The 16,968-nt window shown below is 33.8% G+C and overlaps 1 protein-coding gene across 6 annotated transcripts; it reads right to left on the bottom strand.

The window, feature by feature from the left end:
• Nucleotides 1–6,057: 6,057 nt before the first annotated feature.
• On the bottom strand, nucleotides 6,058–11,745 carry LOC107808391 (F-box/FBD/LRR-repeat protein At1g13570). 6 transcript variants are annotated; one of them, XM_016632909.2, is made up of 8 exons: nucleotides 11,616–11,741; nucleotides 8,163–8,232; nucleotides 8,038–8,070; nucleotides 7,536–7,853; nucleotides 7,343–7,449; nucleotides 7,063–7,233; nucleotides 6,495–6,796; nucleotides 6,058–6,279 (listed from the first exon to the last, which is right to left on the bottom strand). In XM_016632909.2, the coding sequence occupies exons 4-7, from the start codon at nucleotides 7,777–7,779 to the stop codon at nucleotides 6,515–6,517; spliced, it is 804 nt and encodes a 267-aa protein (XP_016488395.1). In that variant the 5' UTR covers nucleotides 7,780–7,853; nucleotides 8,038–8,070; nucleotides 8,163–8,232; nucleotides 11,616–11,741; the 3' UTR covers nucleotides 6,058–6,279; nucleotides 6,495–6,514. The 6 variants fall into 6 exon arrangements, with proteins under 6 accessions (XP_016488395.1, XP_075085409.1, XP_075085412.1 ...); XM_075229308.1 differs by having other exon boundaries at nucleotides 7,536–8,072; nucleotides 8,164–8,232; XM_075229311.1 differs by lacking the exon at nucleotides 8,163–8,232 and having other exon boundaries at nucleotides 11,616–11,738.
• Nucleotides 11,746–16,968: the final 5,223 nt, after the last annotated feature.

Here is a 16,968-nt window from a genome sequence, read left to right as displayed (position 1 = left end):
GGGTTTGAACACCCGATTCATCAAATCCATAAATGTTGATGGGACATTTGTTAACCCAAATGACATCACTAGGAATTCGTAATATGCATACCGAGTTCGAAAAATTATCTTAGGGACATCAGATGCCCTAATCTTCAACTGATGGTAACCAGACCTCAAGTCAATCTTTGAACCTTGGCACCCTGAAGTTGATCGAATAAGTCATCAATTCTTGGCAGTGGATACTTGTTCTTGATAGTAGCCTTGTTCAACTGCCGATAATCTATACATATTCACATTGAACCATCTTTCTTCTTTACAAATAATACTGGTACACCCCAGGGTGAGACACTAGGTCTAATGAATCCCTGATCAAGCAAGTCTTGTAACTGCTCTTTCAATTCTTTCAACTCTGGCGGGGGCATACAGTATGGTGGGATAGAAATGGGCTGAGTGCCCGGAGCTAAATCAATACATAAATCAATATCTCTGTCGGGTGGCATCCTCGACAAATCTGCATGGAATACTTCTGGAAATTCACGTACAACTGGCACTGAGTCCATAGAAGGAACATCCGCATTGGGATCGCGAATATAAGGAAAATAGGCTAGACACCCTTTCTCGACCATACGTCGAGCTTTTATATAAAAAATAACCATGTTGGTAGAATGACCAGGAGTTCCTTTCCACTCTAACCGAGGTAACCACGACATGGCTAGGGTCACCATCTTGGCATGACAATCCAATATAGCGTGATAAGGTGACAGCCAATCCATACCCAATGATGACATCAAAATCTACCATATCAAGAAGTAGAAGATCCACACTAGTCTCAAGACTACCAATAGTAACCATACACGAATGATATACATGATCTACTACAACAGAGTCTCCTACCGGTGTAGATACATACACAGAAGCACTCAGAGAATCATGAGGCACAACCAAATATGAAGAAAAATAGGAGGACGCATAGGAATAAGTAGATCATGTATCAAATAGAACTGAAGCATCTCTATGGCAAACTGGAATAATACTTGTGATCACGGCATCGGATGACTCGGCCTCAGGCCTAGCTGGAAAAGCATAAAATTGGGGTTGGGCCCCACCACTCTGAACTACGTCTCTGGGACGGCCTCTAGGCCTCCACCTCTAACGGTCTAACCTCAACCTCTAATAGCCTGACGTCCACCTCTAGATGCCTGACCCCTACCTCTAGTTGGCTGAGCAGGCAGTGAAGCAACCGGTGCTAGTATGATGGCACATGAATCCTGTCGAGATCTGTTACTCGACAACCTAGGGCAATACCTCATGATGTGGCCAATGTTCCCACACTCATAACACCTATCCTGATGTCGTGGCTGCTGAAGCTGAAGTTGACCCGAATTAGCCGGATAACCGTTGTAGTGTCTCTAGAGTGGCGGTGCACTGATAGGAGCTGAATTACTAAATGTTGGCTGCCCAGAGTAAGGCATAATAGGACCGTGACTCCCTGAAGCACCCGGAGATGCCTGAAGTGCTGAATAAAACGGTCTTGGAGGATGACCTCTACCAAAATTACCCCTGCCTCTAGACGAGACACCACTGAAACCACCGAACTTATGAGGCCTCTTATCAGACCTCTGCCCTTTCTCCTGTGCAAGAACAATCTCGATCCTCCTCGCGACATTAGCAGTCGCCTGAAAGGAAACCTCACTTCCGGTCTTCTTGGTCATCTGAAGCCTAATAGGGTGAGTAAGTCCCTCAATAAACCTCCTCACTCTCTCTCCCTAGGTAGGAAGTAAAAGGAGAGCATGACGGGCTAGATCCACAAAACGGGACTCATACTGAGTAACAGTCATACTGCCCTGCTACAGACGCTCAAATTGCCTACGGTAATCCTCTCTCAATGTGATAGGGAGAAACTTCTCTAGAAATAGCCGTGAGAACTGCTCCCAGGTCAATGCAGGCGATCCAACTGGTTTGGTCAATGTATAATCTCTCCACCACCTCTTGGCGGAACCCGTCATCTGAAATACAGCAAAATCGACCCCATTGGTCTCAACTATACCCATGTTCCGCAGCACCTCATGGCAACGGTCAAGATAATCTTGTGGGTCCTCAGAAGGTGTACCACTAATTTGAACTGGAAAGAGCTTAGTAAACTTATCCAGACTCAATAAGGCCTCAGAAAATATGGTGGGCCTATCACTGGCCTGTGCCGCAACAACTGACTGAACTACCCCAACTGGCAAGGCTGCTGGAGCTTGATTCTAGGGAGCCATCTGCTCCGGAGCGGGAGTAGTGGGAGTTTGTGCTCCTCCCCCAGCCTGTGAGATGACTGGTGCCACTAGAAATGTACCATTCTGGGCCACGCCCTCCATAAGACTTACCAAACGGACTAGAGCGTCCTGAAGCACTGGAGTAGCTATGAATCCTTCCGGGACCTGAACTGGTCCAACTGGTACAGTCTGAACTGGAACGTCCTTCTGAAGATCCACCTGAGGTTCTACAATAGGTGCGGCTGCTCGAGCTCTAGACTGAGCTCTACCTCTGCCCCGGCCTCTAGCACGACCTCGGCCTCGACCTCTACCCCTGGCCATAGTTTCCACCGGGGGCTCTGGTCCCTGTTCGTCAATAGATGTATTACGTGTTCTCGCCATCTGCGAGAGAATAAGAATAGAATGGTTCAATTATCGATGATAGAATAAAATCGCACGACAGGATAAGAAAGAAGTGATATTGTTCCTAAACTGCATAGCCTCTGAGAGATAAGTACACACGTCTCTGTACGGATTCCTCATACTCTACTAAGCTTGCTCGTGACTCGTGAGACCTATGTAACCTAGTGCTTTGATACCAACTGCCACGACCCAAAATTTCTACCTTCGGGGCCATGATGGCGCCTAACATTTTACTTGCTAGGCAAGCCAACACTAGAATAATATTAGCCATTTTAAATTAATTTTAAATTAATTAATAACAAAGAAACAAATGCAGAAGTAAAGTCTGAAATGTAATGAATAATCCATAATAATAGCGATGTCTAAATACCATCCCAGAACTGGAGTCACAAGTGCACGAGCTTCTAGAATGATACAAATAAGGGTCTGAATAAAATAAAGTTGTCTGAAAGCAAACACACAGCTAAAGTAAAGTAGACGGGGACTTTAGAACTGCGGACGCTGTGCAGTTATACCTCAAGTTTCCTCTGGGTAGCTGAAATCTGAACAAGTTTATGGTACGCCGCTGGGACCAACTCCGAAATCTGCACAAGAAGTGCAGAGTGTAGTATGAGTACAACCGACCCCATGTACTCTGTAAGTGCCGAGCCTAACCTCGACGAAGTAGTGACGAGGCTAAGGCAGGTCGCTTACATTAACCTGTACGCAATAATAATAATAATAATAATAATAATAATAATAATAATAATAATAATAATAATAATAATAATAATAATAATAATAATAATAATAATAATAATAATAATAATAATAATAATAATAATAATAGTAATAATAATAATAATAATAATAATAATAATAATAGTAATAATAATAATAATAATAATAATAATAATAATAATAATAATAATAATAATAATAATAATAATAATAATAATAATAATAATAATAATAATAATAATAATAATAATAATAATAACGGGAATAGTAGTAAGACCAGTAAATAATTTTAATAATTGAAATCAATTCAGCAGTCACAATCCCTCAACTTGTTTCCATTGCGGCGTGCAACCCATTGTGTGTGTGTGTGTGTGTGTGTGTGTATATATATATATATATATATATATATATATATATATATATATATATATATATATATATATATATATATACACACACACACAACTATTAAATGTAATAGAAATACTCCAATAAATACCACGTTCAATAAGAAACTATTAAGCATCAAGGCATACAATAATTATAATTTATTTATGAAACAAACAATGACAAGTAGCAATTAATTATGAAAATTATGGAGAAAATAGGCAGTTTAATATTTAATATGCTAAAGGTCAAGTAGCAATTAAGACACATAAATCAAATAAGCATGTAACAATAATTGCAGGAATTCAAGAATTAATATATGACAAGAAATATGAGAGAAACAGTTATTATAACAATTAATTCGTGTCTTAAATAATTTAAGATATTTTAAATAATTAAGCAACCAATTAATTTGATAAAGTATAGGCACTCGTCACATTGCCTATACATCGTTACACATAAAATTCACGTAGTAAATAATTTAAGGGTTTTATTCCCTCAAGTCAAGGTTAACCACGACACTTACCTCGCTTTGTAACCAAATTTCAAGAATCCAACAAACCTTTGCCTCGCGAATTCGTGTCCGAAATTCTCAAATCTAGTCATAAAGAATTAAATATACTCAATACAAATCGTAGAAATTAATTCCATATGAATTTCCAAATTTTTCAGATAAAAATCCGAAATTTATTTTAAAATTCAACAGTGGGACCTACATCTTGAATCCTGGAAGAACTCGCGAAATCCAAACACTTGTTCCGATACGAGTTCAACTATATAAAAATTACCGAATTCCGACATCGGATTGGCTTTCAAATCTTCATTTTACATTTTTGGAAGATTTTATAAAAAATCTAATTTTTCTTCCATAAATTCACGGATTCATGATATAAATGAGTATGAAATCATGAAATATAATCAATATAGGATAAGGAACACTTACTCCAATGTTTTTCCGTGAAAATCGCCCAAAACTCATCTTACCCGAGCTCAAAATCGAAAATGGTGAAAAATGAGTCGAAATCCCATTTCCAGAACTTAAGTTCTGTTTGCCCATATTTTTACTCATCGCGATCGCGGAACTTCGTTCGCGATCGCGTAGAACAACTTTTGCCCAGGTCCATTTTACTCTTCGCGATCGCGAACGCAAAGCTTTGCACAGGCTGCGAATTTGCACTACGCGAATGCGACATCCCATACGCGAAGCATAACCCCGTAGGCCTACACGATCGCGGGCCGTTTCATGCGCACGCGAAGAACAAATTTGAGTGCCCTAGCTTCTGCCTCATTTCCTCTTCACGAGCGCGAGGCCTTGATCGCGAACGCAAAGCTTTGCACTTCGACCATTCGCGAACGCGTGCTCTCGATCACGATCACGAAGCACAAAATGTGTCAGTCCAACTTTCCTCTTCGCGATCGCAGGAATGGCTTCGCGATCGCGAAGCACAATGCACCAGATGACAGCAGAAGCTAAAAAACAGATTTTTCTCAAAGTTTAAATGGTCCGTAGGCTATCCGAAACTCACTCGAGCCCTCGGAGCTCCAAACCAAACATGCACACAAGTCCTAGAACATCATACGAATTCGCTCGCGAGAACATAACACCAAAATAACGCCTAAAACTACGAATCAGATACCAAATCAAATGAAATTTTCAAGAAAATTTTAAAACTTCTATTTTCACAACCGAATGTCCGAATCATATCAAATCAACTCTGTTTCTCACCAAATTCGACAGACAAGTCATAAATGACATAACAGACCTATAAAAATTTTCAGAACTCGAATCCGACCCCCATAACAATAAAAGTCAATTTGTGGTCAAACTTTGAAATCTTTAAGCCTTTAGGCTTCTAGTTTTTGCCAACTGGCGATAATTCAAGTTAGAGACCTCCAAATTAAATTCCGAGCATATACTCAAGTTCTAAATCACGATACAGACCTACCGGAACTGTCAAAATACTAATCCGAGTCAGTTTGCTCAAAATGTTAACCAAAGTCAACTCAGTTGAGCTTTAAGGCTCCAATTCACATTTTAATCAATTTTTCATATAAAAACTTTACAAAAAATTATACGGACTACGCACGCAAGTCGAGGAATGATAAATAGTGCTTTTCGAGGTCTTAGAACACAAAATTAATTATTAAATTTAAAGATAACTTTTTGGGTCATCACAAAAAATTAACTAAACAATACTAAAAGCTAAAACCAAACTAACATATATTGTGAAAAAATAATGGCAATAATTCTTTAAATTGAAAGGATAAAAGCTCCTTAGACTATTAAACTTAGAGCAACATACAAAAACCACCAAAGAAATAACATGACTTAATTAGATAAACAACTAAAAAGCAATAATATTTTTCTCTAAAGCCTAATAAACAAAGCGATTACAAAAGTAGGAGGGGATGTGAAAATCTTTAAGCTCCCAAAAATATTCAAATTGCATCCTTCCTTTGCGTCCGCTACTCCGTTAGCTTCCCTACGACATGTTTCAGAAGTGAATCCCTGGCTTTAAGCATCAGTAAACTGCAATCGTCAATCAAATTTTAGTAACACTTTGATGCTATGTTGCTCGCACTCTCCAAAGATGTTGCCGGGTGCGTGTCGGATCCTTCAAAAGTAGTGTATTTTCAAAAAATCTGACACGGGTGCGGCAATATTTTGGAGAGTCCGTGCAACATAGCTTTGATGAATATTGTTTAGCATATTGATAACATTCAAATAACTGAACGTTGTTATACCTTGATTGAAGGGAATCAGACTATAAATACTTAATTACTGCTTTGGTTGACGCTCGAGGAAAGCTGATCAGTTCCTTCAGATGTTCAATACATTCACCAGAATTAAAGTTCTTGAACTGTTCAACGATCATCTTCTCTAGTTTTGGAGAATGAGCGAGGAGGAGTTTTATTAAGTACATTTCAGCTCTTGATCCCTTGAATTCCTTTACTCTCATCTTCTGAATCATACTCAAAGCTTCATTCACATGGCTTTCTGCCTTCGACAAGTAAGAAGACAGTTCCCTTATGTCACTCTCCTCAACCTAAAGAAGCATCATATTGCACCAAGCAAGTCAACCTTTGCAACATTCACAAAGTGTTGTATATGAACACAAACACAACATCAACAAACACAGTGTAATCCCACAAGTGGGGTCTGGGGAGGGCAGTGTGTACACAGACCTTGCCCCTACCTTGAGACAGAGGCGAATGCAAGATTTAAGCTCTATAGGTTCAACCCCGAAGGTTAAATGTCCGGACACACAGAAAGAAAAACTAATTGTCCGTAGTCAGGGTAATTAAGTCTTACCTGCACAGCTACACTCAAGTCAAGTTCATAAAGGTTAGATGAACCACGAAGCAGGATAAGTGCACAAGGAAACTGTTCAACAGAAATCTTCAAGTCACATATTTTCAGTGTTTGCAGGTTTTGTGGTAGAACAAGCCTATCTGCTGGCACATGAAACAACTCAGCTAAAGTCTGAAAAAAGCAATTCGAGTGAGAGATAAAACATTAGTTCTAGTTATAACTTTGTTTTGCAAAAATAACAACTGCAAATCATAGACTACAAAGCAAGGTATTTTCTGACCTTTAGGGATGACCCGTCCAAGCTGAGGTGCTTAATGCTTGTAACGATTGGGTTCAGGTTTTCAATATCGATGTCATCGATAGTTAAGTTCTCAAGTTTTGGAGCAACTAAACGCATACGAAAAAAACACGACAATATATCAACTTCAAAGTCTCGAGCATTGGCAAAATAAGAGTATCTTCTAATAGCTTACATTCAATTTGAGTGTCTTCTAACTCAAGGCTAACAAGATTGGGGAATTTGACACAATCGGACGGCTTAAAGACAGCGGACGCAAAAACCTCCAAATGTGTCAATGATGAGCAAGTCAGTATGCCATAAGGCAATTCATATTCACGACTATCGGGCAAATGTATGGTGAGCTTCTGTATACCATGCTTCGAGACAAAGATGATCCATGGATCCAAATACTTTCCCATATAATCATCATTTGACATAAGATGGAAACCGAGAATAGGTCCAGTATGCTGCAAGAGAATTTTATTGATTATCCTTGCAGCATTACCCACTCCTGCGTCAAATTCATAGTCAAATGAATAGTTAAATGCAAAGTCAAGAAATTGGCTATCAAACACAAGGTGTGGTAGTGTGGTGCTAGTTATTGCAGCATCTCGGATAGGCATGCGCTCTAGTATTTTATGTATTATCTCAGTTGGTAGGTCACAGATGAAAGACTTCCTCGCATCAGTAGATACCTTGCTTTTCACCAATCAAGTCATAGTTTTTCTCTGAAATAATTCACAAATATGTTAGCTTGAACACGAATTGAGGATCTATAAAATAACAGCGAGCAATGGATATTAGTGCAGATATTCTTAACTTGGAAAAAACCAAGACAATAGGCACTTCTCTTGGGTTCTCAAAAGGACTTTCTGTTGAACTTCAAATATCTGTTCATTCCCATAGGATTTATTTAACAAATCAAACTGGAGTTAATCGTTTTACACTTAAACCAAGCAGAGACAACTCGGGCATTGAAGGAAAAGGAAGAGAACAGATAGTGAAATTGTAAGTTAACGTAACAATCAGAAGAATATGAGGCTTCCAAGAATTAAAGCACGTGAACCATTGCTTATAGCCTTAAACACTCATCTAACTAACGTATTTATAAGAACTGCACTTTCACAATTGTCACATGGCACTCCATTTCTATATATGAACAGAAACTCTAAATTACAAAATTAAACTTAGCAAATTCTTTATAACATAACAAAATGGAGTTTCATCAAAGCAGGAAAAAGAAAAACACAAAAGATTCCTTTAAATAAAGAGAGAATCCTCCTCCTAATTATTCGTGCTACATATATCTATTAGTCTTTCCCAAAGTTGAAGTTTATTCAAATTGGGGGAACTCATAATTAGGTTAGAGCATAAGAAACTTGACCCAGCCCACCAAAAAGTCTACACTAAACATTAGGAATGTGATTCTTGTAGAAGTGGCAAAAAGGGGATATGGATGTGAATTTGAGGTTTCAAGCTTTCTGCTTTCAAGAAAATATTTTAAATTAAGATATGCTTATAAGAAACAAATATGTTAAACTTTCTACAGACTTAATAATTCTTATGGAATTGCGTCTTTGACCTCCCTAAACTTTTCTTCCCATGTTCCTCTAACCAGGGTAGAAAACAGTGAGTTCAGCTTCAGTAACTACCATTTGTCGCCAACATTTGATCAAGGTCAGAGAATTTCCAAATTCTGATTCTTATGTTCTTATTTAAATATTTAACTTACTACTCCTACTGGCTTATTTAAGGATATCGATTATTGTAGAACTGAAGCTCAATTTTTAGAAACCAAAGAGGACCAGTGAACCCCCTAGTACTAACCTAGCATTTAGTGTATAAACTTAAGTTGCAGCAAACCGAGCAAGAAAGCCAAAAATGACATTTGTCATTTGATCTTAGATGATTCCAGAACCGAGCAAGAAAGCCAAAAAATGACAGAGAAAATGAGAACTCTAGGTTTGAACTACAAAATCATAGGAGAAATTGAGGTTAACTTCTTTCTTACTATTTATACCACCAAGTATGTTCTTTTATCTTTCCTTTTCAACCTTTAAATTTTGTGATAATATTTTTGTTGTCTGAAAAGCAGAGAAAGGAGTAGTAAAGCTTTAAGATACAGTTCCGAGCTTTGACGTCATATCCGAAAAGAGGAATCCATGTGCTGGGAAGTGAGAAATATTATTGCCAGATGGAGAGGCTTCTCAAGTTAGATCCAGTCTCCTATTTTATTTAATCATCTTTGACAGAAAAGCTACTCCTCCGTAAAGAGAGCGGGACTCATCTTTATGTTTTTTTCTTTTTACGTTATTGATGGTTTTATCTCTTGTTTGAAGATTCAGATTCTACAATTGTTGCTTCCATCTCTTTTTACTTGTACTTAGATCCTCGTTTGGTGAAAGCATATATGACAGAATGTCAAATTACATTGAATGAAGTGGAAAGAAAGAGCTTTGAATCAAGAGAGAAAACTGAAGAGATCAAAACACATGATAGAATGACAGAGAAAAATTACATAAGAGTTGTGCAGCAAGGAAAGGAAGGGATTTTGCATATTTTTCACAAGCTAGCTGTTGAAAAAGATCATATTCTAACTACATAAGAACCCCTCTACTTTCAGCAGGAGTCAAAGCTATCATTTAGAATCCTACTTATTAACCATAGGAGGAGAAGTCCAACCTACCAAAACACATAATTTCTTAAAACGCACTTGATTCCACACCTAATTTTCTATCAAATCCCAGAAATACAGTAGAATGAACTTCTATTGTTATTACCATACTTCAAGTTTCGTAAGTTCTTATATATCACTCAATGTGCCTCTGAAAGGAAGACTCTACTCAAAAGTCCTCTATGATCTGTTAACCGGAATTTTCAGTGTGATGAAACCTGCTATCTTAAAAAAAGTTCAACTTCTACTCACCTCAATTGTCCTTTTTATTGATTTTTTGGTTTCATCATAGGAGCTAAGATTGACATGCAAACGAAACTACAAAATCAGTTTATTCTTTCAATCACAATCCAGTCCAAAGCCGAGGCATATGTAGCCTTTTGGCATGGGTTCATCTGAACACAACTTTTATCACGGAATATAAATATATATATGTAAAAGCCTACTATAATCTCAACAAATATTAGATCTTAACTCATAATTTTAATAGTACAATGAGTTCAATGCAAAGTTGAATCCATTAAGTTTAAATCCTGGATCCGCCTCCGGTCCCAAAGGCAAACGGTAAGTAAAAAAAAGAAACGGTAAACACATTCATTAAAATGGATCAATAACCCAGCATACTAACACTCTTTTGTTGGCTCCCAAAGCAACTAAAAGTTTAAATTAAAACCTAATGTGATTCTCTAAACCTAGAACCACCCAAAGAATCAATGTCTCGTCATTTGACTCTAGATTCTCTTATTATGCTCTTTAGTCTTTAGGGAGTTGGGGTTTCAGCCAAAAGAAAAAAAAACATCATGAACATTTACTGTCGTATAGCAACAGTAATAACAGAGAAAGGAAAACACACACACACACACACACACACACACACACACACACACAAAAAAAAAGAAAACAATTTTGATTTTTTTTTTATTTTTTATTTTTTGAGTTCCATTTCCACTTCCAATAGTCTCCTGGAAGGAGCTCAATTCACCTTTAAATTACTTATCTTAAGCAGTCAAAATCATGAAACATATATATATTCTAAACATGCACCTATTTATGTACGCTATTTTCATATATGCATATTCAATTTTAATAGCACATTTGGTCAAGCTTCTAAAATGTTTATTTTGCAAAATGCTTTTTGTGCTTTTAGGAAAAATACTCTTTAAAAGTAGAATTTAGTGTTTGGCTAATCAATTTGAAAAATATATTTGCCATTATTAGAACAATGATTTGTGCTTCTTTTCCTAAAGTTTGGCCAAATATCTCACTCTCTAAAATAAGTATTTTTTTAAAAAAAAATTAAAAAGGCCTTTTTGGCTTCCCAAGCTTGATCAAACATGTTAATAGACATGGATGTACAAAACCCAGCAAGAAAAACCATCCAAGCAACAGTAATAACCACAGGATACTCACCAAATTCCCATTACCAACAAACAGGTGGGAACAAACGAAGAAGGAATGAGCATTTCATAAAATTAAAAAACGAAAGAATGGAGAGAAAACTCACCAGAACTCAAAAATACAGCAACGAAAACTCACTAAAACTCAGAAATACAGCAAAGAAATTTCACTAAAACTCAGAATACAGCAAAGAAAACTCACCAGAACTCAGAAATACAGCAAAGAGTAGAGAAAACTGAAATCAAAATGGAGAGAAGCTTTGAAAGTTGAAACGTCAGTTTTGAGAGAGAATAGCATTATGGTTACCTCTTTGTTTTAAAAGGCAGAATATTAGTTCAGTGACAGGCCTACGCCTAATAAAATTTTATACAATTGTGTCTAACTAACATGTAAATTTTCAAATTTTCTTAATAAATCATGCTATTTAAAATTCTTTTTTTTAATTGTAAATTATTAAGTTAAAAGTATTTTATATCATAATTAAAATAAAAATTATTGTACGTTATCCACTAAGACTACTATAATAGTAAATTTTAAATAAATCTTTCATTTAAAAGTATTTATTTATTAACTTTTGTTATGTCTTTATTATATAATAGTCCGTAATTTTTTTTATAATTATTTTCCTAAATATTATTTTTTCACGTTTACGAGATACAATACTTATTAATTTAATAGCTCGGTATTAGCTAGTAACTACTTACAAATAATTAGTTATCATAGTATAGTATGGTAAATTATGTGTCGCTTTATTAACTTGTTGAAACTTAAAAATAAATGATGCTAGAGAATCATATTTATTTGTGAATAATATTTTTATATAAATTTTCTTTTAAATAGAAAGCATATTCAATAAAAGGAGTATTTTAAAAAAAGTTAAATTATAATATCAAAATTCTTTCAAGATTCATTACTGCTTAAGAGATATATATAAGATTTCGCATCGAATACATTACTTGTGATGTTTGAGTTGTAACGACGTTGCAGCTAATTTGCATACTATGATATATGTCATACTTTTCATATTATTCATAGTTAAATTATAATTTATAAATATTTTAAATAGATTATTTGTTATAATTTTGTGCTTTTAATGTAATTTTTGTAATATTTTTTATTTTATACTGTCTTAAAATTCTTGAAATTAGTAAAATTTAAAGATCTGTGGGACTTACGCCCCATGTCTCAGGCTTACGTCTCACCTCGTCATAGGTAAATCGTCGCCTTACGTCCCCGCATTTTAAAATACTAATATCTATGAACGTGCGTTGCACGTTAATAATGGCACGTGAGGATTTAAACATTTATTTATATGAAGAACAATAAAAATTAATTAATGAGAGAAATTTTATATATAATATTACAACAATCATCTAAATGCCGAAAATATTATTACATTAGCATAATATATGAATTTAAAATAAAAGGACGTCATCAAAACTTACACAAATGATCAATTTGTCATGTTAGTTAGATAATTATATATTATAGTTCAAAAGTATTTAATGTGATGGTATCTTAATGAACACTTCTTTGTTGACAATATTTTTTTTTGTATGTTTCCTCCTAATGCGTTGGTTGCTCTACTTTAACCAGAACTCTTGTTGTCGATCTTTATATCCCTCTTGAAAGTGCAACATACAGTTGTTCGTGCAAAAAAATATATTGTGGTAAATATAGTTCAATATTTAGAATGTTTGTCCTTATGCTATTTATTATATTTACAAAACATAAACATACTAAAAACTATTTTTCACACAAATTTAAAAGGATATTCCTTAGTTTCGGAAGATGAAAGTTGAATTCAGGGATAAGAATATACTTAGAAGCATATTAACCAGTATCATAATTTTTGCATGTATGACGTTATTGTCAAAACTTCTATATACCATATGTGTGCTATTACATAAGCTATTCGGTGTATCTAAGTTTTTCAGTAGCATGACAGACATATTTTTCTTCAAAATTAACCTATATACAATGGAAGATCAACTTTAACTTAGTCTACTATATATACGGTGACACTAACATAAGTAAGAAATAAGAAACTTGACAACAAAAATATATGGTAGAAGGCCATTTGGTATTAAAGTATTTAAGTATTCTTCTTGGTACTAATTATTAGTATCATTTTCTGCTGAGTCAAAAACTTGAAAATATTTTATTCTTACTATAAAAATTTGCAATCAACATTTTATTTCGTTGATCAACATATTCATTTTTGTTAGTTAATATATCTTTTTAATTCTATCATGCTATTTGCACAAATTGTGTTTTAATCTAATGATAGAAATATTTCTCTTATTAAATGCACTACTATTACCATTGGGATTGACAACCAAGTGTTCAGGGGGAACCAAATCATCTTTTATTGGATGCTCTTCTTCGTTTCCGACACGAAGCAAGAAGACACTGAATATTGGATCTGTTCTTACTTTATATTTTTTGTCAGTTGAATCTTTTTCGTTGAGGCCAGAAGTATAACTTTGGTAAGCTAGCTTTTATAGTCTCTGCTTTTGTCGATTTTGGAACTACTTGTAGTACTTGACAAAATCACCTCCCAAACTATTAATTTTTCACCAAACGGTTCATTAATATCCAAAAAATCTCTAGAACTCCAGACAATTATTTCGATCGTTTGACACTTAACTATAAATGCTTCATCCCATATTATCAATTTTGCTTTCCTTATAAATTTAGCACAATTGCGCTGCTTTGATATATTTGTGACGGTTATTTAAGTTGTTTGAAGAGGTATATCAACTCTAAAGTGGGTGGTCTCACAATAAAATCGTTATTTGTACACCATTTGTTATTATTGCTAACAATTTCATGCATGTTAATATGATATTTGCAAGTAATGCATGACATAGAAATATTATTTCGATTCCGCCGGAAGCATCTACAAAGAATAATCCCGTTATACCAGAATCGAATATTTATAAAATAGTCTTGAAAACTTGTTCTTGTTTAAGATTTAGCTTTGATTGTGCTTCCTCAGATACTTGTATAACATTTTGATTCTTAATAATATATTAACATTTTTACTTTGTGTTCTAGCGCTCTTTTTATGGAATAAATTTATGTACCCGGAGATTTTTTTTAACTTGAATAAGAATTTTACTCATATGATGAATTCAAAATAATTGAATTGGATTCTCTTGCTAAATAATTAATTCAACGATTTAATTATTTGAGTTTAACATAAAAAATAATTTATTATATGTTGATTCAGATCTTAATATTAGTTTCATCTCTTGTTTTGAATATTTAATCTTAATTATAATATTATCCACCATAAATTTTATTTTCAAGGAGTAAAAAATTGATATGATATTTCACTTTTAGATCTTTATGTTTATAGAATCATTAGTGGTATTGACTCTTACCAACCATTTTTTTCTTTTTCTCACAAATTTATATTCGTAAATATTTTCTTAATTGTTGTTTAATAATTGGGTATTTTTTAATATTACACAACAAATTGATAAAAAAAATATTATTTGAGTAGGAAAATAGTTCAAATATAATATAAAAATATATTATCGTGGGGGTCTTTTTTTTCCTCTCAATTTTAACTCTTTATATATTCAATTTAATATTACTTTTATTTTTTCTTCGTATTGGACATTATGTAGTGATAATGTATTGTCAATACGGGGGATTCTTATGAAATTGATTTTATTAAACCTACCTACATATTTTTAATAAGAATTTAATAGATAAATTTTTATTAATTTTAAATATTAAAAATTAGCATAGAAGATATTGTAGTCCAAAAAATAGGTTATTGCAGTTATGTCCTTTCCCTATGAGTTCTTCCGTTTAATATTTTAGGGCAATTTGATATATTAATATTGTATTTATGCTTTTATAATAATATATGCTCTCATTTTTCTTAATGAATTTGGACAATATAATACATTCTCAAATTAAATTAGTAATAGGACATTATAATACGTTTTTAAATTAAATTGGTAATAGGAATTTTATATAGATTAGACAACCCGAAAATAATTATACTAATACGATTCCTAAAGCTAGTCATGTAGGATTCCTAACATGTAGTATTATGTCCTAAAACTAATATGATTATAAGGCTAATATCTAGAATTTCGGTTATATCCTTTTATTATGAGTTATTATGTTTAAAATTATAAGGTTATTTTTGTAAACCGACATTGTATTCATACTTTTATAATAATATAGATATAGATTATTGGTTACTTAAGTAGCAACGCATTTTTCTATGGAACATTGATTAAGATCACTATAATTACCAATGTACCCCGCAATAGGCCACCTATTATATAAGAGAAAGAACATCATTTCTGTAATAAAGAGGGCACAAATGTCGAATTAGATGCTAAGCCTAGCATCTGATAAATTATCTGGTTACCTGCCACTACGGGTGTTCAACCGAAAAATCGAGCCAAACCGAAAATCGAATCAACCCGACCAAATTTTTATTTTTTTTTTTTGGTTTGGTTTGGTTATGATTTTGAATTGCAAAAATCGATCAAATTTGATTTGGTTTTGATTTTAATCAAAAAATAACCGAATACAATCGGACTATGGAAATAGCTACTTAAAAATATTATTACACACATATATATGTATCTTTTTATACAGAATTTTCAAAAATTTACGGTACATGTTAATTGTTTGCACTTTTAGTCTAGTTCTTTACTATTATAATAATCTAGTTCTTTGCCGTTACATTTCTAGTTTGATTGGTAGATTTTTTTTGCTAAGTACAAGATTCTATTTCATGTTAAAAATAATATATTTTTAATTGAGTCCTTAAATTATTGATCATTTGATTCAATTATCATCAATATATCTTCATCAATGATATATTTTCTCAATGAGCAATTGATTTGATAGTGTTACATTAAAAATATAGTCATCGAAAATATGTTTGGTAGTGTATATCTCATATTTAAGAAAAATCGATAAATAACAATAAAAATCGAAAATCAGACAAAAATCGAATCGATAAAAAAATCAACTTTTGGTTTGGTTTGGTTCCAATATTTGAAAAAATGACTTACTTGGTTTGATTTCTTTTTAGAAAAAACCCGATTCAAACCGAACCATGAACATCTCTACTTGCCAATACTGGTATGAATAATTACTGATATTCTTTTTTTATAGCTTGTTTGGATGATTGTTACCAATTTTATTGTATCGTATTATTACTTTAAATACAGTATTTGTTTTGATTGTTACTTGAATTTTAATGTATCGTATCGTTAAATCCATCGTTACGTAACGACGAAAAGTGCGACTTTGTGGAACGACGCATTTGGTGTGGTCGCATCGTTTACTTGCTTTTTCTCTCATATTGCCCTTCCTTATTATTAAGTAGTCGTATTTTATCTTTTACCCTACCTTTTCATATAGTAATTCTACTATGTATCCTATTTTTCTTAGTAATATTGCAAATTTATTCTTCATATGGTTGGCGCGTGACATCATAAAACGACGATAAACAATACAATCTATCCAAGCGTTGTATTCATCGAGCAATTCAATCCAAACAAGTTGTTAG

This window comes from Nicotiana tabacum, chromosome 14 (genome assembly GCF_000715075.1).
Source record: "Nicotiana tabacum cultivar K326 chromosome 14, ASM71507v2, whole genome shotgun sequence".
Taxonomy (NCBI): Eukaryota; Viridiplantae; Streptophyta; class Magnoliopsida; order Solanales; family Solanaceae; genus Nicotiana; species Nicotiana tabacum.
Note: the sequence above shows the minus strand (reverse complement) of the source record. Positions and strands in the feature narration are given on the sequence as shown.

Coding starts and splice junctions, on each gene's coding strand:
- LOC107808391 (XM_075229307.1), bottom strand. CDS start 7,965: ATGCCTATCCGAGATGCTGCAATAACTAGCACCACACTACCACACCTT. Junction 7,450..7,535: donor AGAAGACACTCAAATTGAAT/GTAAGCTATTAG, acceptor GTATGCGTTTAG/TTGCTCCAAAACTTGAGAAC. Junction 6,797..7,062: donor ACTTGAGTGTAGCTGTGCAG/GTAAGACTTAAT, acceptor ATGCTTCTTTAG/GTTGAGGAGAGTGACATAAG.